The sequence below is a fragment of the Malania oleifera genome, chromosome 10 (assembly GCF_029873635.1).
Source record: "Malania oleifera isolate guangnan ecotype guangnan chromosome 10, ASM2987363v1, whole genome shotgun sequence".
Lineage (NCBI taxonomy): Eukaryota > Viridiplantae > Streptophyta > Magnoliopsida > Santalales > Ximeniaceae > Malania > Malania oleifera.
The window spans coordinates 93484406-93505580 of record NC_080426.1 but is presented as its reverse complement, the minus strand read 5'-3'; the positions used below and the strand labels follow the sequence as shown (position 1 = coordinate 93505580).

The window sequence follows — 21175 nt, the reverse complement described above, 5'->3', positions numbered from 1 at the left end:
ATTGTAATTACTGATTCCGATTCTGCTTTACTTGCTTAGCTCAAGACTCATCTCTAAGAGTCCTTTCATATGAAAGATCTTGGGTCTCTCACATATTTTCTTGGTCTTGAGGTAAATCGTAGTCCCTCAAGTATTTCACTCGATCAACATAAGTATGCTAGTGACTTGGTGGCCACAGCTGACCTTCAGAAGGGTAATTCAGTTGATAATCCCATGGAATTAAATGTCAAGCTTCGCAAAGAGGAGGGTGATTTACTCGTTGATCCAAGTTTATACCGGAAGTTGGTGGGTAGTCTTGTCTATCTCACCATTACTAGACCAGACATTTCTTTTGCTATACAACAAGTAAACCAATTTCTTCAGACTTCTCATCATCTTCATTTGGCTGCTATCCGTAGGATCATACACTATGTTCAGGGCACTTTTGCTCGTGGTTTATTCTTCTCTGCATGCAATTCTACACGCCTTGCTGCTTATAGCGATGCTGATTAGGCTGGTTGTGCGAATAGACATCGCTCCATCACTGGTTGGTGTGTGTTCTTAGGTGATCCATTTATCTCTTGGAAGAGTAAGACAGAGGTTCTAAGTCATCGAAGGAATCTGAATACTGGGCGATGTCTCTTGCTTGTTCTGAAAATATTTGGCTTTGAGGCTTGCTTGTTGAGCTAGATTTTTCTGAGACCGATCCTACACCTTTACATGCTGCTAATACAAGTGCTATCCAGATCACAGCCAATCCTATCTATCATGAGCACACGAAGCATATTGAAGTCGATTGTCACTCTATCCGAGAAGCATTTGAAGCTCGTGTTATAACTCTTCCACACATTTCCACTGAATTACAAATTGCGGATATCTTCACCAAGGCTCTCACTCGTCATCGACATTGCTTCCTAAATAGCAAATTGATGCTTGTTGATCAACTTGCATCAATTTGAAGGGGGCTGTCAACAAAACAGCAAAGCAAAAGATTTCTTTCCTTACTTCAGCCCACATTTATTTCCTTATATTTCAATTCATTATTTTGTACAGTTAGCATATATTTAGTTTACATGTATAGGGCTTGACAGATTATAGTTTACTTGTATAGGGCTAGAATAATGCTAGACCTTATTTACTTTCCATGTATAGCATTCTTGTAAAGTCTATATATAATATACAGAACTCAAGGCCAATTCATTCGGCCATTCACAAAATATTTGACATTCAGATGATGACATATTATGTTGCTAAGGAGGGAGCATGTAGTAGTTGAGATGTTTGAGAGCATCTTCAACATGGTCAGAGATGGACATGGTTAGGGCCATGATCTTTAACAGCTTTCCTATAGTTTGTTGGTTTTAGATTTTGTTGCTATATGGTTATCTCGGGTATATGTCAAGTGATTCAATGCTTCAGATAGGGCTGCTGATGGAGTCCTTGTGCAAGAAGGAAATCGTATAGACCTTGAGAGCGGGAAATTAAAGGATGTCGAGGTCTGGTATTCAACTAATGAGAAAGAAATGACGGTGGTGCACTATTTAGAAACTTGGAAGCATTATTTGCAGGTACCTAATTCATGGTGATGACTAACAATGTGGCAAACACCTATTTCAAGACTCAAAAGAAACTCTCACCTTGTTGGCAAGAGTTTCTAGCAAAATTTGACTTCAAATGGGTGAATAAACTAGAAAGATAGAATCAAGTGGCTGATGCACTCGGTTGAAAAGAAGTGGAGGGCTATGTTATTATCCTTACTCAGTTGGAATTCAATTTCATCGATTGGATTCGGAATGCTGATAAAACTGAAGTTGAGTTTAGTAGATTCCAACAAATGGTGCAAGAGGGTATTGTGCATCGATATTTGTTGGAAGATTGATTATTGTACACTAAGGGAAGCAAAGTATATGTTCCTACCACCAAAGGACTTCAGAATGAATTGTTGAGGGAAGTGCATGATGCACAATGGGCTGGACATCTAGGAAGGGAAAGAACATTGACATTGTTGGCATAGTTTTACTTTTGGACTGAGATGGAAGAGGATGTTGAGGCCTATGTTAAAATTTTCTTGTATGCTAGCAAGATAAGTTGGAGAGATAGGAGGTAGGGCTACTGCAACCTCTACGGTGGTTGGTTCCAAATTATGTTGCCGAATGATTAACTTGGGTCTACGTCAAGGGCTTTGATGTCATCTCATGTGTAAAATATGTCATGATTGAGGGGAAATCATGCACATCATAAAGGGTTGACCAGCAGGATATGTGTAGTGTCAATGACGAAGGCAGAATGGTTGACAAGTTGACTAGACATGGCAATTACTTGATAGTTTCCCTTGTAATGGCTGACTTGCATGCTTGTTTGAAGGCAACCTTGTGGATTTGACATATGGCAACATCCTAGTCATGAAAATGTAGACATAGTTGGTTATGCCTTCTTGGGAAACCCTGGCTGCATCCAGCACAACCTATGCAGTTGGGGTTGTCAATTGCTGTCCCTAGAAAGTTAGGGGGTGTCAACCATATAAATGGACATGTGTGTGGCACAGAAAACCAATGGAAGAGGATGTTGAGGCCTATGTTAAAATTTTTCTTGTATACTAGCATGATACGTTGGAGAGGTAGCAAACTCTACAGAGGCTGGTTCAAAATTATGTTGCTGGATGATTAACTTGGGCCTACGTCAAGGGCTTCAATGTCATGTGGAGCATGCTCATGTGTTGGATATGTCATGATTGAGGGGAAATCATGCAAATCATAAAGGGTTGACCTGCAGGCCATGTGTAGTGTCAATGAAAAAGGCAGAATGGTTGACAAGTTGACTAGACATGGTGGTTAGTTTATAGTTTCCCTTGTACTAGCTTACTTGCATGCTTGTTTGAAGGTAATCTTGTGGATTTGACATATGGCAACGTTCTAGCCATGAAAATGTAGACACAGTTGGTTATGTCTTCTAGGGAAACACTGGCTGCATCCAGCACAACCTATGCAGTTGGGGCTGTCAATTGCTGTCCCTAGAAAGTTAGAGGGTGTCAACCATGTAAATGGACATGTGTGTGGCACGGAAAACCAGAGAATTCATGGATGGTGTTCCTGCATATGTTTGAGTATGCATTCCTTGTCTTTAATAAAAGATTAAGGTTGGTAGGTGTTGCTCATTGCCTTATGTGTATGTTTTGTTCTTCCTACACTTGCAGGATATAGATTATCGACTTAACCAATGAGGACTTGATGCCATAACAGTGCTAAAGATTTCTGTGAAACTTGACCCTGTGGAAGTAGCTCTAAATACTATTATTAGCTTCCCAGGTCCTAAAAATTCTCTTCGATGCAAAATTTGCTTTTAATCACCTTATGCCAAAGGGAATAAGGGACTCCATTCCCAAAATAAACCATTATAATCATCACACTGAGCAATGTTTGTAGACACCAAGTTACCAAGATCAAATCCCCTGTTACGCTTATATGCAAACAAACTCCTAGCAAATTTTCTAACCATAACATGTCTTTTTTTCTCATACACTCATACCATTAAAAATTGCTAATGCTCTTGAGTACACAGTAGTAGTTACTGTTTATATTTTAACATCTACTCCCACCAAAGATGAAAACAGGGAAAGGAAAAGAGAAATATTTTGGCTCTGTGGGGGATCACCTTGCATCCCAATCTATTACATAAGTTTAGTACAAATGTAAAATAGGTGAACAATTAGTTCTACCAATTAGTTCTACCATTCATGTCAATAAATTGTTTATATCAATTGCTTGTTTCCAATAGGTGAACAATTAGTTCTACCGTCAATGTCAATAAATTGTTTATATCAATTTTCTTTTTTCCAAAAGGTCAAAAATAACTGGGTTGTAACTTCAAGACAGATATATGGTAGGTACCAAAAGCATTCTATTTCTAAATTTGAATCCAATATTGAATATTGAGCATGGATTTGCATCTCGAATAGAACTAGACAATAAGTAATCTAGACCTAGAGATTACTTAAAAAACAATAAGAAATCCAATAATGACATGCAGTCTAATTTTGAACATAATAAATTCAGTTAATAAGAGAATAAGATCAGGATTATGTATCTTCAACAAGGTTAGACTTAGCAAACAGTTGCACAAATTTTTTTCTTTTTTTAAAATATGAAATAAATTAAGCAACTTAACATAAGCAGCACATTAAAAAAGAAAAAACATAAAAACAAAAACCACAAACCACATGCCAATACAATAGAATTTTGTTTTTGTGAAGTTGTCACAGGATAAAACATAAGTCATCAAGGAGATTTGAAAAAGACATTAAACCTTACCTGGGAAACCATGAGGCAAAGGAAGAAATTTCGCATTTGTCTTTTCCTCAATTTCTTCACAAGAATGTGTACGAACTCTCCCTCCTAAATAGTTAATCATTTAGATGAAAATATGAATATAAATACTTAGTTGCAACCCAAACGGAATATATAGACACACTAACGCATTAACAATTGCCACCAATGATTGTCAAAATATAAAAGTATTAAATATCTTGATGCAAATCTGTAATCATTACGTAATTTTTATGTTTATATAAAGAGTTTCAATTTACAGGTGCTAGGTGTATTTCTGTAATTCCTGAATTTTGGGATTTTTTTGGGGTCAAATCAGCTTTTGGGATCACATGTAACTTTCAGGGACATTTTTGTGAGGGGAGCTACTTTCAGTAGGGCTTTCGAAAATAAAGTGGTTAATAGAAGGGGTCATGCGCAAATGGGAAATGGCTTCTCTTGAAATCCTTGCAGTTGGTATAACAAGAAATGCAATCAATCAGAATCTGATGTTGAAATTGACAGCTCTAGTGATGAAAGGAGTTTTTGCAATGGGAAGGCCTGCACGACAATGAAAGGCCTCCAAGACGGGAAGATCGCATTGTATAGGCTCTACAATAGTCCAATGAGTATGGTGTACAAGTCCATATTTTAGAAGTTGAAGGTGATATGCAAGCTGAACAATTATTGGACAAGGTTGACAACACTTAACTTATTTTGAATGGTATTAGAATACCACTTTATCTACAAGCTTAAGCTATTAGGTTGTGGGCCAACAATGTATATCAAGCCTTAACACTCCCCAGCACGTGCAGCCTGACAGCAAGTGGCGAGAAATAAATGATAAATAATGCCCATTACAGAGGCAACAATAAATAACATGCAGCAAACACAAGCAACAAGACTAGAACCCAAGACCTCTAGGTAACTAGCTCTTATACCGTGTTAGAATACCACTTTACCTAAAAGCTCAAACTGTTAGGCTGTGGGTGAAAAATGTGTATCAAGCTTCAACAAAAAGATGTACTAGAAGGAAGGAAAGTTAAGCTTGTGTGGGCAAAGCTCAGGGGGCCTGCATTTATTTGGCGGATACTTTATCAGAATGATCACAAGAATAGGGGGAAGGGAAAATAAAAGATAGACAAAGATGAAAGAGAAGCTTAAGGTTCAATTCCTATCCCAAGATTATGAACAAACCTTGTAACTTGTACCAAAAGGTACAAAACTAGAGGCAACTAGAGAAGTCACTCAAATGAGTATACTCATAAGTTTCACACGCTTTCATTGAGGTGCAAATTTTTTCGAAATAAAGTTTGTTAGAGGTTATTTATGTCTTTTAGTATTATTATTAAGTGTGCTAGTATGTTAATTAGTGAGAATTAGTAAGGGAATTATTGTCATTAAAATGTATTTAATTTGTATTATATTAAAGGGAGAGACCTATCCTCAAGTTAGGTCATTCATTTTAATCAAATCTTAACATGGTATTAGACAGTGATCCAACCTAAACCCAATTCCTCTTTGCCGATGCCGGAAAAACCATTCTGGTGGCTGTCCTTCCCAGATCCACCTCCACCCCACATTATTTCACAAAACCAATCATACACCGAGAAACGGAAACCCCCCCCCCCCCCCGGGGGAAGCCTGACCCCACAAAACCCCATTGCTGGTGGAGCCCCTATGTGCCACCACGCACCGGCCAAATGCCAGCAGTGCTGACCCCACGCGCCAGCACACGAGTGATTTTCTGTCCACCTTTTTCCTTTATTTTCCTCTGCCATGTTCTGATTCCTTCTCTACTCTCTAGACAATATTATCAAACTGTTGGGCCTATTTTTTTCTTAAAAAAACCCAACCTTTTTTGACCATGCACTTGCAGTATTCCGTTAATCTCGGTTCACGGTTTTTGAAGGCTCCTTTTGAGTTTTTTGGAGTAGTGGCAGCCTTCGTGTATTCAGTTGTGAGGCCGTGGCAGTGTCATATCTGTTGGTGAGTCAACCACACCGTTTGTGGTTGTCGGTGCTTCACATAGTGAGATTGCCCCCGTTAGTTTTGATTGGTCTTCTTGTTTGACATTGGTGTGGTTGCTGATTTTTGAGTGTTGGGATGGAATCTATGAATCTCAAAAATTTGTTTCCTACGTCGTTGCCACAAATAACGACTCAAAAGTTGGATGGAAAGAACTATGTTCAATGGTCTAAAGCTATTCGGGTTTATGTTGTCCTAACAACGCTTAATCTCGTTTTGTTGATAACAAATCAAGGTTACTTAATATGTTTTTAAGTTAAGTTTCAGGACTCAAGTGTTTTATGAAGTCAAGTAATTCTACTTGAAGAAATGTGTTGAAGCTTAGACTTAAAGTTACAAGTCATGAGGAACATGAAGAATATTGAAGAATGGATCAAAGCTCAAATGTTTATTGACAGCTATACAACATGAAGACTTAGGACCTTAGATGGTTTTATTTTGTTTAGTCTCTTGTAAGTACTTCTATAACTCCATATTGAAGTTGAAGCTCTTAGGATTCATTCTGGACTTAGAGACCTGTTTTAAAACATGGAAAATATTTTCATAAGGTCTAAAATAAGTTTCTTAAGTTACCAATTTAAGTTTTGGAATTAAGAATTTCAAAAACACTAAGTAGTTAGCTGTAACGACCCCAAAAATATTTAGAGGTAGTGATTCCAAAAACAAAAATAAAAAATAATAATAATAATAATAATTATTATTATTATTATTATTTAAAATTAAATTAAATTAATTATTTAAGTAAATAATTATTATTATTAATTAAATTATATAATATAATATGTTATATTATAAAATGAGTAAGTTCCTAAGTGTTCACAAAACTTACATGCAGGGAACTTCTTTGCGCTCTCTCTCCCTTCTGTTCTCGTCACTCTCTCTCCTCCGTCCCTTCTTCCCTCTCTCCTCAATTTCTTCTCCAATACTCAGCCAATCGAAAAACAGAAAATACCACTAGGATTCTATCTCCGCCACCGACATTTTTACCGAAATGGATTTGTCGTAGGAGCGACGTAAGCACCACTCCTAGGGTAAGGTAACACTTCACTCTTTCCTCAATTTTTCCTTAAATCTCCAGCCAAATTGACGATCGGACCCCACCACAAGGTCCTAGGTTTGATTCTCATCAAGTTGGCCAGAGCAGATTTATAATTTGGATTCCTAGACATCACTCTTAGGCTAGGGTGAGGATAGTGAAATTATATTCGTTAATAATTTTTAAAGTTTAATTAGTATTGGGAGTGTGTGGGCTTAAGAAATATTAAAATAAATATTATTCTAGAAAGTTGAATTGATTGGTTTGGGGGAAATGTGAATTTCAGGGTTTTGAATTTCAAACGCCGCAGGCGTGGGATTAGGTATTTTAGCAGGCCTTTCAGTAAGTCAGGTAAGGGGAATTAAATTATGTCTAATTGATCAAATTAAAGTATGATATGAATAAAATATATATATATATATATATGTGAATTTTCTGAGTTAGCAGGTATAAATATATATGAAATGGTAATTTTGGAAATATCCAACGTATTACTGGATAAATTATTATATGGTTAAATATTATTAAAAATTTGTGTGGCATGAGAAATGATTGTGATTACTGAAAAATGAATCTGTGAATATTTTATATGATGAATGGGGTTTATGATGAGATCTGAACAGATATGTTTTAAAAAATTATGTTGATATGAGATTTAAACAAACATGATTTTTATCTTATATGATATGATGACTTGAGATATACACATACGCGATAGTTTTATAATTACTGATATGATGAACAGCCATGAGTTACAAACGAGATGTGTTACCTACACATGGATACTCATGAGCTTGAGCACCATGAGTTAGAAACGAGATGTGTTACACATGGATACTTATGAGCATGAACATATTTATGAGAATTGAAAGTTTTGGGAAATAGATTTTTATGTATAATGAGTGATGGAAATGAGAACCCGGTTGGTTAATGATATGAGAGCACAGTACAATTGCTAGTGATTAAATTAGTGCAACCACACAGCTCGGGGAGTGGGTAGGTATTGGAAGTCGATTGGGCCTTCGGAGAGATGTTGACTGCTTCTGGTCTGGACCAGGCTGCGGTGGGCCAATTATACTATAGACGAGGAATTTTGACTTAGCCTGGTAGGCCAACCAAGGTTAAGTCCCGCTTTCAGGCCGCACAACTCAGTCATGTGGGGTTATTACATGACGATGATATAAATGGGTCTCCTCATTACAGACGTGATACACTCATATGATAGAACTTTGACATATATGATACTTTGTATACTGAAATATTTATTGAGCATGATTATATTTTCGGAAAAAGTATATGGTTGCAAATATACATATATGTTATGGATATGAGTACAGATTCCTATGATACCTCAGTTAAATTAATATTTTTATAAACATGATATGATACATTGAAACTCACTGTCACACACTGATAATAATTTATTCTCACTTACTGAGAGGTGTCTCACCCCATAGATCTTAAATATTTTAGGAAAGTCGGAACGTCAGGCGAAGCGAGCTCCGAGATAGAGGATACGTCGCCACATAGTGCAGGGTATGTGGGTTTATTGTGAAAAACATGATTATGGGTGTATAAACTTTGAATTAGTGGTTGACTTATTTTGGGGGTTATGTGTATATTTTGGAGACATGTAGTACTCTTGTGTTGTAAATAAAGTTTAAATGTGTTATGTTTTCCGCTGCATAGATAAAGTACATCTGTACATATGTGGACAGATGTATTCCCGGTACCCCATTTTGGGTCCGGGTTGACTCGGTTGTCTTTATTATTATTATTATGGTATCAGAGGTAATTGGTCGAAAAAAAAACAGGGCGCCACATTAGTCGTCAAGCGACTGATATGCTACTAACTTTGTTAATAGAAGAAAAAAATGGGATCAGGCGACTGATCTGCTACAAACTGTTCTTATGCGCTATTTTTAAGAAGCTCAGGCGACTGACCCTATGGATCAGGCGACTAATGTCGATGTTTGAAACTTATATCAGCGCATATTTTGTTTCTAAATTCGAACGTTTGAGTTTCCAAACTTGAAGCAAACAAGGGGAAAACGGTAACAATTGTTTCTATTCTATATAAAGTCTATTTTTTCGCAAATTAGGTTATCCAATACTCACATACAATTCATAATTTCGTGCTATACTTCTGAATTCTTTCTGAACAGCTGCTGCGAGTTTTGCTGAAAACCCTAGATGGAAATTCTGGTTTGATTGTTAAAATCTTCATTCTTCAATCAGAATATTGTTATTATCTTCGTGAGCTCCATCTCTTTATTGATTTATTGAAGTATATTGTGCTCTAACGTGTGCAAATTCTGCTCTGTCGAAGAGTATCTTTATTGTACAAACAAAGTTGTATTGCTGTTTTTGTATTGACGGTTCGGGTTATTGAATCGTGCCTAGCGGGAGGATTGTTCTCGTTAGAGAGGGGTCTCCACCTTGAATGGAGAGAGGGTTGCTTCACCTGGTTAACGAAGCGGGTAAGGGAAATCCTCACAGCATGTTGCTTGAGGCAAGGACATAGATTGCTAACCGAACCTTGTAAAAAATCTTGCGTTAGATCTTCTTCTTCCCTTACTCTTTAATTCCTGCAAGTGATAATCTGCGTACATGATCTGAAATTTATTGAGAACTTACTGAATATTGGGTTTTGGTTGTGATTGAATCAAGTTACCATATTGTATGCTGGTTTGTGTTGTTGGATTAAAAAATCTAATAAGAATAAATATTTGAATTGAAGTGTGAAATTGCAGAGGTAAATTTATTGTAATTGAATGCTTGATTGAAGCATAACTATCAAAGTTGCTCAATATATACTACTGAATTTGTGGCTTAAGGAAATTGTTGATTATTGCAGAAAATCAGATTCTGATATTTATTTAACTAAATTAATTGAAGTTTGGATTTGGTTAGTAATTTCAGCTTTCATATTCATATATAGGATTGTCGATTGGTTTAGTACGGTTGCTGATTATTTTATTGTGATTGTGTGGTTGCGGTGATTTAAATTAAAAAGAGTTAAGATAAACTGAAATTCCGCTAAGAAAATTTTAATTACCCAATTCACCCCCCTCTTGGGATTACATCTTTAAATTTAGTTTATTTAGCAAGATTAGGAAAATCAGACCACTTGCTCCAATCTGATCCTTCTGATGAGCAGACAAAAGACGTGTGGGTTCAAGAATACCTTGATTGTTTCCTTGTAATGGAATTCGATGGAGCCACAAAGTGCACAGATGTGTATGCATCTAGATACGTGCAAGGAGATTTGGGATTATGTCAACTTCTATACTTAAACATTACACATATATATGATTTATCCTAGGAGTACTTTCAGTTACAACAAGGGGATAGGAGTATTGCAGATTATTTTGGAGAGATGAAGCATATTCATGAGGAGCTTAATGTTGTGCAACCTATAACTGCTGATGTTCGTGAGATGCAGAAGCAGAGGGAGCAATGACAGTTCTTCATGTTCTAGCAAGCTTGAGACCTAAGTTTGAGGCAGTCTGGTCCTAGATACTTAGTAGTGCCGAGCTGCCATCATTTTCCGATGTTTATTCTCGTTTCATGTCCTTCGTGCTTCCTTTAGCATGCAATCTCATGCTCTTGCATCTGGCTCTAAGAGAACAGCCTTTGCTACACAAGGTGATTCTAGTTCTCTACCAAACAACTGCTAAAGTTATCGAGGTGGTTCGAGTGGTCGTAGAGGTTGAAACGAATGAGATAGAGGTACTCCCTGCAAATGCACTCATTGTCGACAGAGTAATCAAACTATTGATCAGTGCTAAATCTTCAGGGTAGACCTTCGCATGTTGCCAATGCAGCCACCACTGACTTCACACCTTTTGGGGCAACCAATCCAGCCACCACCAACTACTCACCTTTGGGGCTGAGTAGGGGGCAACGTATTGTATCCATGTCAGAGGAATATTATTGCAAGTTCCAACAATATCAAGTGTCACAACAAGCTTCTTTTCCCATTGCATCTCTTGCCTAAACAAGTAACTTCCCCTCTATGTTTGTCATCCAGTACTTCTCATCCTATTCCTAGGGTCATAAACTCTACTACCACTGATCATATGGCAGGTATACCTAGTTTCTTCTCCACTCTTCAATATCTTGCAAATTTACCTTGTGTTACTTGTGCTAATGGATCCACCACTGCAGTCAAGGGAATTGGGACTATAAATCCCACTTCTTCAATTTCTCTTCCTTCAATTTTATATAAACCCAAATTTCCTTTCAATCTAATGTCTGTTAGCAAAATTACTAAATCCATGAATTGTTCAATAACATTCTTTCCTGATTCTGTGGTTATTTAGGATTTGAAGACAAGGAAAATGATTGGCGGAGGGCGTGAAGCTAGGGGACTCTATCACTATGAGCCACTATCGCCTTCTACCGCCTATACTACTGCTACCGCACCTTTTCAAATTCATTGTCGCTTTGATCATCTTTCATTAGAGAAATTAAAATGTTTTCTTCCTAGTTTGAGTTTTGTGTATAGTCTCAATTGTGAATCTTGTCAGTTGGGAAAGCACCATCATGTTCCTTTTGCTTCCCGAGTCAAAAAACAGGCTGCAAGCCCTTTTATGTTAGTTCATTGATGTTTGGGGTCCTAGTAGGGTTGTGTCCAAGTTGGGTTTCCGGTACTTCGTAGCCTTTGTGGATAATAACTCAAGAATGACTTGGTTATATTTAATAAAAGATCATTCAGAGTTATTTCATGTATTTTGTGTCTTTTATTCTAAAATAAAGACTCAATTTGGTTTGCCAATTTGAATACTTTGAAGTGATAATGCCAAAGAGTAGTTCAATGCACAATTCACTACTTATACGAATCAGTTTGGTATTGTTCATAATTCATCCCGTGCCCACACTTCTCAACAAAATGGGGTTGCAGAGAGGAAAAATAGACATCTTCTTGAAATCACTCACACCTTACTTTTTCAAATGCATGTACCTAAAGTGTTTTGGAGTGATACCGTACTTACAACTTGTTATCTAATCAACATAATGCCATCCTTTGTTCTTAGTGGTAAAATTCCCTACTCCATTCTCTTTCCTAATTCACCTTTATTATCTCTCCCTCCTCGTATTGTTGGGTGTGTGTCCTTTGTTCATCAACTAACTCCTGGGGTGGATAAGTTGGATCCTCGTGCGATAAATGTGCTTATCTGGGCTACTCATATACTAAAAAGGGATATCTTTGTTATAGTCCTATGCTGCATTGCTTCTTTGGTTATGCTGATGTTACCTTCTTTGAGTCCATGCCTTACTACATCCACACGTTGAGTGCTTCTAAGCTCAATGAGCCTCTTCCTTTGCCTAATCTTCTAGATTCTACTTTGTTGTCCTTGCCCAACCAACCATCTGAGTCTCCATGTGGCTCAAGTCCTTCTCATCGCCTTGATCACCCTAATTTGCAGGTGTATTCACAATAGCAACTCCAAGGAAGAGAGTCCTCACTAGCTCCTACTATCACGCCTTTGGTTTCCTCATCTGATGATCATACTCACCATGATGTTGATCCTCCTATTGCTGTTCGAAAAGGTAAATGCACATGTATTCAACATCTCATTTCCAACTATGTCTGTTATGACTCCTTATCACCCTCATATTATTGTTTTGTTATTGCTCTATCATCTACTACCTTTCCTAAATTTTTGTTTTGGAACCCTCAGCCCATTCTAGGTGGAGGGATGCTATGGTTGAAGAGATGAATGCTTTACAAGACAATGGTGCTCAGGACTTGACAACTCTTCCTCTTGACAAGTCTGTGGTTGGTTATCACTGGGTTAAGGGTTTAGACTATGAAAGTCAACCCTAATGGTTATGTGGCTTGTCTAAAGCCTCATCCTGTTGCTAAGGGATATACTCACGTGCATGGTCTGGATTATTTTGATACTTTTTCTCCAGTTGCCAAACTTACATCAATATGTTTGTTCATCTCCTTGGCTACCACTTGTCACTGGCCTTTGCATCAATCAAATGTGAAGAATGCCTTTTTGCACAGTGACCTCAAGGAGGAGGTTTATATGGAGCAATCACCTAGGTTTGTTGCTTAGGGAGAGTCAGGCTTGGAGTGTTGGCTCAAAAAGGCTCTATGCAGTTCAAAATAGTCTCCCAGAGCATGGTTTGGTCATTTCAGTGTTTTAATACTTGAGCATGGTCTTCCATGGTGTGCTATGGATCATTTCGTGTTTTATCATCATACTTCATCGAGTAGGATCATTCTTGTTGTTTATGTGGATGATATTGTTATTACAGGTGATAATGATTGATAATGATAAAGGTATTCAGAGTCTCAAACTTTTTCTATAGACTACAGTTTTAGACCAAAGATTTACGACCATTGAAATACTTACTGGGCATAGAAGTATCTAGATCTCGTATAGGAAATGTTTGTTACAAAGGAAGTATGTTCCTGATATGTTGGATGAAACTAGATTGTTGGGATCTAAACTAGTTGATACACCCATGGAATTTAACAGCATGTTAGTGTCAAATATAGGTGATTTGCTACCTAATCCTGGGCAATACTAGACACTTGTTGGAAAGTTGAATTATCTCAAAGTTACTCGGTCAGATATATCTTTTGCAACAAGTCTTGTGAGTCAATTTCTAAATTCTCCGAGGACAAGTCATTGGGACATAATAATTCGCATCTTGAGATATCTCAAAGGTGCACACGGGAGAGGTATTTTATATCGTGATCAGGGTCACACTTATATCCATGAATATACAAATGCAAATTGAGCTTGGTCGCTTTCCAACCAGAGATCCACAACCGAGTACTGCATCTTGGTTGGTAGTAATTTGGTTTCTTGGAAGAGTAAGAAACAAACTGTGGGGACCAGGTTAACTTCTGAATCAAAATATAGAGCTATGGCTCACACTGCTTGTGAACTTGTCTGGTCAAAGAACATGTTGGAAGAATTGGGTAGTTCTCATTCTCAGCCTATAAAGTTGATGTGTGACAATTAAGTTGCTCTTCGTATTGCCTCCAACTCGGTCTTTCATGAGCGAACAAAGCACATTGAAGTTGATTACTTTGTTCGGGAAAAACTTGTGCAAAAGCTCATTACTACCACTTATGTGAAGTCGGATATACAGCTTGCTGAATTGTTTACCAAAGCGTTGGCAGGTGCTCATGTTTAATTTATTTGTAACAAGCTCGGAGCATATGACATTTATGCTCCAGCTTGAGGGGGAGTTTTATAGGTTATTTATGCATTTTAGTATTATTATTATTAAGTGTGTTAGTATGTTAATTAGTGAGAGTTAGCAAGGGCATTATTGACATTAGAATGAATTTAATTTGTATTGTAATTAGAGGGAGAGACCTATCTTCAAGTTAGGTTATTCATTTTAATCAAATTTTTACAAAGTTGAAAGGGAGTCACTATGTGAAGTCTCAAAATGGCCACAAAATACCAAGTAATCTTGCAGCAATTTTATAGCGAGTGATTCCTCTCAGCTTGCACTGAAAATTGATCACGACATGCCCGCAACATGCCTAAGAAGCTTGAGACTGATTGCTGTAGTGGTGCATCAACTGGTAAGGTGGTTGATGGCCCTAGATGTCATGTCCCTACTTTTTTTTGGCACGTGACCATACTCCTCCTAAAATTCAATGGAGGCACTATGCCTAGGCAAGAATTTGTTTTGCAAAACCATCATTTTGTTTTTGAAAACAAGTTAGAAGCCAATCAAGAGTGAATATTTGTTTAAATACATACACATATTTCGTAAAGCAGCCAAAACTGTTCTACTTTCAATGACAAACTCTTTACATTGGTTTGTACTTGACATACAACATTTTTCACACTTCCTAGACTAAATACATATCCGTCGACAAATACATTCTTAGTATCTCTAGTATCTTCCTGCCAACCTATAGTTCATCTGAAAAATGGCAGTCCCTTGGAGAAACTTAACAAGTGGGGTTCTCTCCTTCAATTCAAACCTAAAACTGTTAAGGAGTAAGGCAAACAACCACGAGCGTAGTAGATTCCTAATTCCTTTTTATTCAAATAAGGATTTCAGTACTTTAGGATATGAAATCTTATATGCATGCATAATCATATGGTGCATGAATACACTCTTTAATCTAGGCAATATGCATGAACACATTATTTATTCTTAGAAATCTCTTCATCTAAAGAATACCATCATAAAACATTCAAATAGCAGGCATTTCAACATTTTTTTTCCAACATAATAGTGTTGTTTCACACAATGCAATTTTTATTTCAAACACATGCCAATTTATAGCTTGGCCACCCACCATTCAACGCAAATACCCTTCAGAGGTTTGGGGCCTTTCACCCAAGAGAGACACAATCCTGACTTGCTCACATTCAATGTCACAGCCACAAGCAACACATGGTTTTAGCTATTTCACACAATAGAAATTCAACATGTGCATACACAAGTTATGTCAGTGTCATGAGCCAAGCTTGTTGAGGGCAGTATGCTAGCCTGCAATCGCTTGTCTTGTGTGTATGGGATGGGTTACCATCATGTAAATAATAGCATAGGTTTTATGCTTCGAGTATGGTTATGCCTTAGAATAAAGTAGGATTATGACTCTTTGGTCAATTTAATGTTTCCTAGTACAACAAGAAGCAGCCTTAAGTCCCACTAGGTGGAGTTGGCTACATGAACCTTTTTTTGTTAATTAACTCGATCCAAAGTGTTTTCCTCTACTAGTCTAAAGGTTATCAAATCCTTCCTCACTATCTCATTCCAAGTTATTTTAGGCTTACCCCTACCCCTTTTCACGCCAAAAACAATAATTAACTCATTCCTCCTCAAAGATGCTCTACTAAGCCTACGTTTCAAATGCCCAAACCATCTAAGTTATCCCTCCCTTATCTTGCTTTCAACCAACTATGCCTAAATTATCACGTATATACTCATTTCTTACTTTATCTTTTAATGTTAAACTACTTATCTACTTTAACATTCACATCTCAACAACCTTTATTTTTCGTACATGTTTTTTCTTAGTTGCTCAACATTCTGAACCATAATGCATAGTTAGCCTTATGACGTCTTATAAAGCCTAACTTTTAATTTCAAGGGTATTCTACAATCACACAACACAACTAACACACTCCTCCATTGTTTCCAACCTGTTTTAAATCTATGTATTACATCTTCTTCAATTTCCCCTTCATCTTGCCTAATAGATCGAAGATATCCAAATATATCAGTGCTATTAATCGCTTAATTAACAAGTTTAATCTTCTCTCTATTGCTACTCCTTACATTACTGAAATTGCATTTCATATATTCTTTCTTATTCCTACTTATCCTAAACCCTTTAGACTCCAATATGGCTCTCCAAGGTTCTAACTTAGATTCCATTTTGCTCCTACAATCATCAATCAACACAATATCATCTGCAAACAACATACAACAAGGGATCTCATTTTGGATATTTCTAGTTAGTTCATCAATTATTAAAGTAAAAAAATAATGAATCAAAGTAGAACCTTGATGTTTATTAAAGTAAAAAGATAATGAATCGAAGTAGAACCTTGATGTACACCTATTGTGACTGGAAAATATCTAGATTCACCTCCTACAATCCTAACGCTAGTAATTACTCTATCATACATACCCTTAATGACCTCTGTATATCTACTGCAAACTCCCTTCTTTTCTGAAACCCACCAAAGAACTTCCCTAGATACTCTATCATAAGCTTTCTCTAGGTCAATAAAAACCAAATGCAAGTCCTTCTTTTCCCTAAACTTTTCCATTAAACTTCTTAAAAAATAAATAGTTTCTGTTGTTGATCTCCTAGGCCTAAAACCAAATTGATTTTCTAAAATCTTCGTTTCTAATGTTATTCTTTGTTCAATTACCTTTTCTCATAATTTCATCATATAACTCATAATTTTAATTCCACGATAGTTATTACAATTTTAAATATCGCCTTTGTTTTTGTACGAAGGTACTAACATACTTTCCCTTTCCCTCCATTCTTCTGACATTTTATTGATTTTTATAATAGTGTTGTGTAGATTAATTAATCAAATAATTCCTTTATCCCCTAAACATTTCCAAACTTCAATTGGTATTTTATCCGGTCCTATAGAATTCCGACTTTTCATCTTTTTCAATGCCATCTTAACTTTTAAGGACTCTAATTTTTGCAAATAAATCTCATATTTTCAATCTTCTCCTCATTTGTCACTTCCAAGTTCAATCTTTCATTTTGGTTTTCATTAAACAACTTATCAAGGTATCTCGGCCACCTCTCTTTTATGTTTTCTACTTTAATTAAGACATTGTCATTCTCGTCCTTTATACATTTTACATCACCTAAATCTTGCATTTTCTTTCTTTAGCTCTAACATGTTTATAAATGTCTTTTTCTCCTTCTTTTGTACCTAGTTTAGTATATAAAATATCATAAGCTCTATGTTAGCTTCACTAATAGTCTTTTTTGCATTTTATCTCGCTTTATATATTTTTCAAGATTTTATATATTTCTACAATTTTTCCACCTTTTATACCAATTTATTTTAGTCTTAACGGCTTTTTGGACTTCTTGATCCCACCACCAACTTTCTATACTACCCGAGTATCTTCCTTTGGTCACGAGCCGAGCTTGTTTAGTGTATTATGCTTTCTTGTGACCGCTTGTCTCGTGCGTTTAGGATGGGTTTCCATCATGTAAATACGAGTGTAGGTTTATTTTCTAGTAGTAGTTTCTCTGTATGCCAAATAAGACAGTATGACATCACGGTCACTTTGATGTTTCCTAGTGCCAGGATGAGAATTGCATATAAAGCTCTTTAGGGGAGGGTGAGTGTTCATCAATTTTGTAAAACTCACTAGTTATTGTCAACGCGTTTAGCCTACTTGCCTCCTTTTCTAAACACATAATGTTAATGGAGGGATTGTTAATTAATTACGTTGTTTTAATGTTTACTGCTTACTTGCCACTGCTTTCATAATTGCTTACTGCTTCCCCTGATATTTGATTGAATGATAATGTAAGTGTTTCGTGGATGAATTGTGGTAAACAACAAGTCGGCTAGTTAAGCAAGAGTGCTTTAGCTAGCACCGCACGGTCCTTTCACAAAGGTGTGAAAATAGTCGGCCTATGACACTTGGTATTAGAGCTCGGTTAGTTGCTACGTGAATTCAGTTGCCTTCGTTGTGGGATTGGGAAAGCTATGGTAAATGACAATGACACCAACCAATGCTTAGAGAATCAGCGTTCTAGAAGCATAGGCTGAGACGACAGCCAACAATGTGGCCACGAAGATGGCCCAACTGAGGGGACTTGTTGATGAAGTGATGGAATCACAAAAACATCAAGCAAGTTTGATAGGTGAAATGTCAAAAGACTTTCACCATACTATGGAAACTTTGCAATCTCGGATAGCTGGTCTGCATGCAAAGATGAATCTGATGGTTCTTGCTATACGAAACTCTAACGCTCCGAGGTCTTGCCAAAAACCACATATGGGAGTGCCAGTGATGCCAAGGAGTTGGAGAACTTCTTGTATGATATAGAGCAGTACTTTCGCGCTGTGAGGACAACCTCAGAACAGGCGAAAGTGGACACAGCGACTATGTACTTGATTGGTGACGCCAAACTGTAGTGGCATACCAAGTATAATGAAATTGAAAATGGACGTTGTGTAGTGGATAGTTGATCAAACTTGAAGAGAGCGCAAGACCCAATTCTTTCCTGAGAATGTCGAGTATAATGCTAGGAAAAAGCTGAGAGACCTCAAGCATATTGGGTCAATCAGGGAATATGTGAAACAATTTCCTGCTTTGATGTTGGATATCCACGACATGTCGGAAAAGGATAAGCTATTCTATTTTCTTGAGGGGTTGAAACTGTGGGCAAGGACAGAACTTCATCAACAAAGAGTTCAAGGCTTGTCTACTGCACAAGTTGCCGCACAATGCTTGACTAACTACGCTGGTAATAATACCACTTCGTCCAAAGAGTTTGGCAAAGGCGGAAATAGCGGAAAGTCTTTCAAGAAGGGCAAACCCAAAAGTGGGGGAGCCAACTATAAAGCATCAACTTCAAAGGAAGCTTCATTGTCTCGAGCGTTCAACACACCCAATGGAAAGAGTAAAATTTCATGCTACTTGTGTGGAGGCCCTCACAAAGTTATGGAGTGCCTACACAGGGATCACTCAATGCCTTACAAGCTTCCATTTCGGGACAAGTGATGGAAAGCGATGGGGAAGAGGAGGATACCCCAAGGATGGGTTCAATGCAGCTGGTGAGTGCATAGGAAAAGCAGGCGAAAGCTCCAAAAGTTACACAAGTAAAAGGACTGATGTTTGTGGACTTGAGGATCAATGGGAAGAGTACCTGCGCTATAGTGGATACCGGGTCTACTCATAATTTTGTTTTGCAGTCGGAAGCATGGATACTCAACTTATCATTGGAGAAGGATACAAAACGCATGAAATCAGTGAATTATGTAGCCCAGCCTACTCTGGGAGTAGCCAAGCAAGTGACTCTGAAGTTTGGACAGTGGGAAGGTCATGCGAATTTCACAGCGGTGTCATTAGATGACTTTCAAATCATTTTAGGAATGGAATTCCAAGGGGGGACGAAAGCAGTGCTGATGCCTTCTGCTGGTTCCCTATTTCTTATGGGAGATCACCCTTGCATGGGGCAAGTCGTTGCAACAAAAGGAGACGATGGGAAGTTCTTTTCAGCCATGCAACTCGAGAAGGGATTGAGAAAGGGTGAGCAGACATATCTAGCCACAGTGATGATAGATGAGGAAGTAGACCAAGGGCTGGTGCCTACGATCATTCAAGAGGTGTTGGATGAGTACAAGGAGGTGATACCAGATAAGCGGCCTCATAACTCGCCTCCACAATGGGGTGTGGAGCATGAGATCGAGTTGTTCCCATGAGTGAAACCACTTGCTAAAGGGCCATATCAGATGGTGCCTCCTGAGCTAGCAAAGCGGAGGAAACAACTTGATGAGTTGTTAGAAGCAGGATATGTTCGCCCTTCCAAAGCACTGTTTGGAGCATCGGTGTTATTTCAAAAGAAACATGAAGAGCATCTACGGAAGGTGTTCAACAGGCTGAGGGGGAACAATCTATATATGAAGAAAGCGAAGTGTTTTTTCGCTCAACGAAGCATCAAATTCCTTGGTCATGTGATTGAGCAAGGTCATATCTAGAGGGATATGGAGAGGGTAAGGGCTATTCAAAAATGGAAGATCCCCATGATAGTGAAGGAGTTGCATTCCTTTCTTGGCCTCGCCAACCATTATAGGAAGTTCGTATAGGGGTATTTGTGGGGAACAACTCCATTGACAGAACTACTAAAGTAGGGGTATTATTGGCCACACATGCGTGATGATATGGTTGATTATACCCGAACTTGTCTCACTTGCCAACAAGACAAGGGGGAGCGGAAGAAGATTGCAGGGCTGCTGGAGCCCCTATCAATACCATCCAAACCGTGGGACTCATTGGACTTCATCACCAACCTGCCCAGAGTGGGAGAGCAGGGTCTATACTTGTGGTTATAGACACGTTTTCGAAGTATGGTACGTTCATAGCCGCACCAAAGTATTGTTCGGCAGAGGAGACGACACAATTGTTCTTTAAGAAAATTGTGAAATATTGGGGTGTTTCACACAAGACATTGTTAGTGACCGAGACTCGAGATTCGTCGGTAACTTTTGAACATAACCTTTTAGAATCCTTGATTCACAGCTTGAAATCTCTTTAAGTTACCATCCACAAACAGACGAACATACGGAGATGTTCAATGGGCTACTGGAAGAGTACTTGCGCCACTTTGTCA

General features: G+C 37.7%; 1 protein-coding gene across 3 annotated transcripts in view; it reads right to left on the bottom strand.

Moving 5' to 3' along the window:
* The window catches only part of LOC131166417 (isoamylase 1, chloroplastic), a 119970-nt gene that overhangs the window by 16129 nt on the left and 82666 nt on the right, over window positions 1-21175 (bottom strand). For all 3 annotated transcript variants that reach the window (XM_058124947.1, XM_058124948.1, XM_058124946.1), the window contains exon 14: window positions 4287-4370. In XM_058124947.1, the coding sequence (XP_057980930.1) occupies window positions 4287-4370 (84 nt within the window). The remainder of the gene's footprint in view (window positions 1-4286; window positions 4371-21175) is intronic.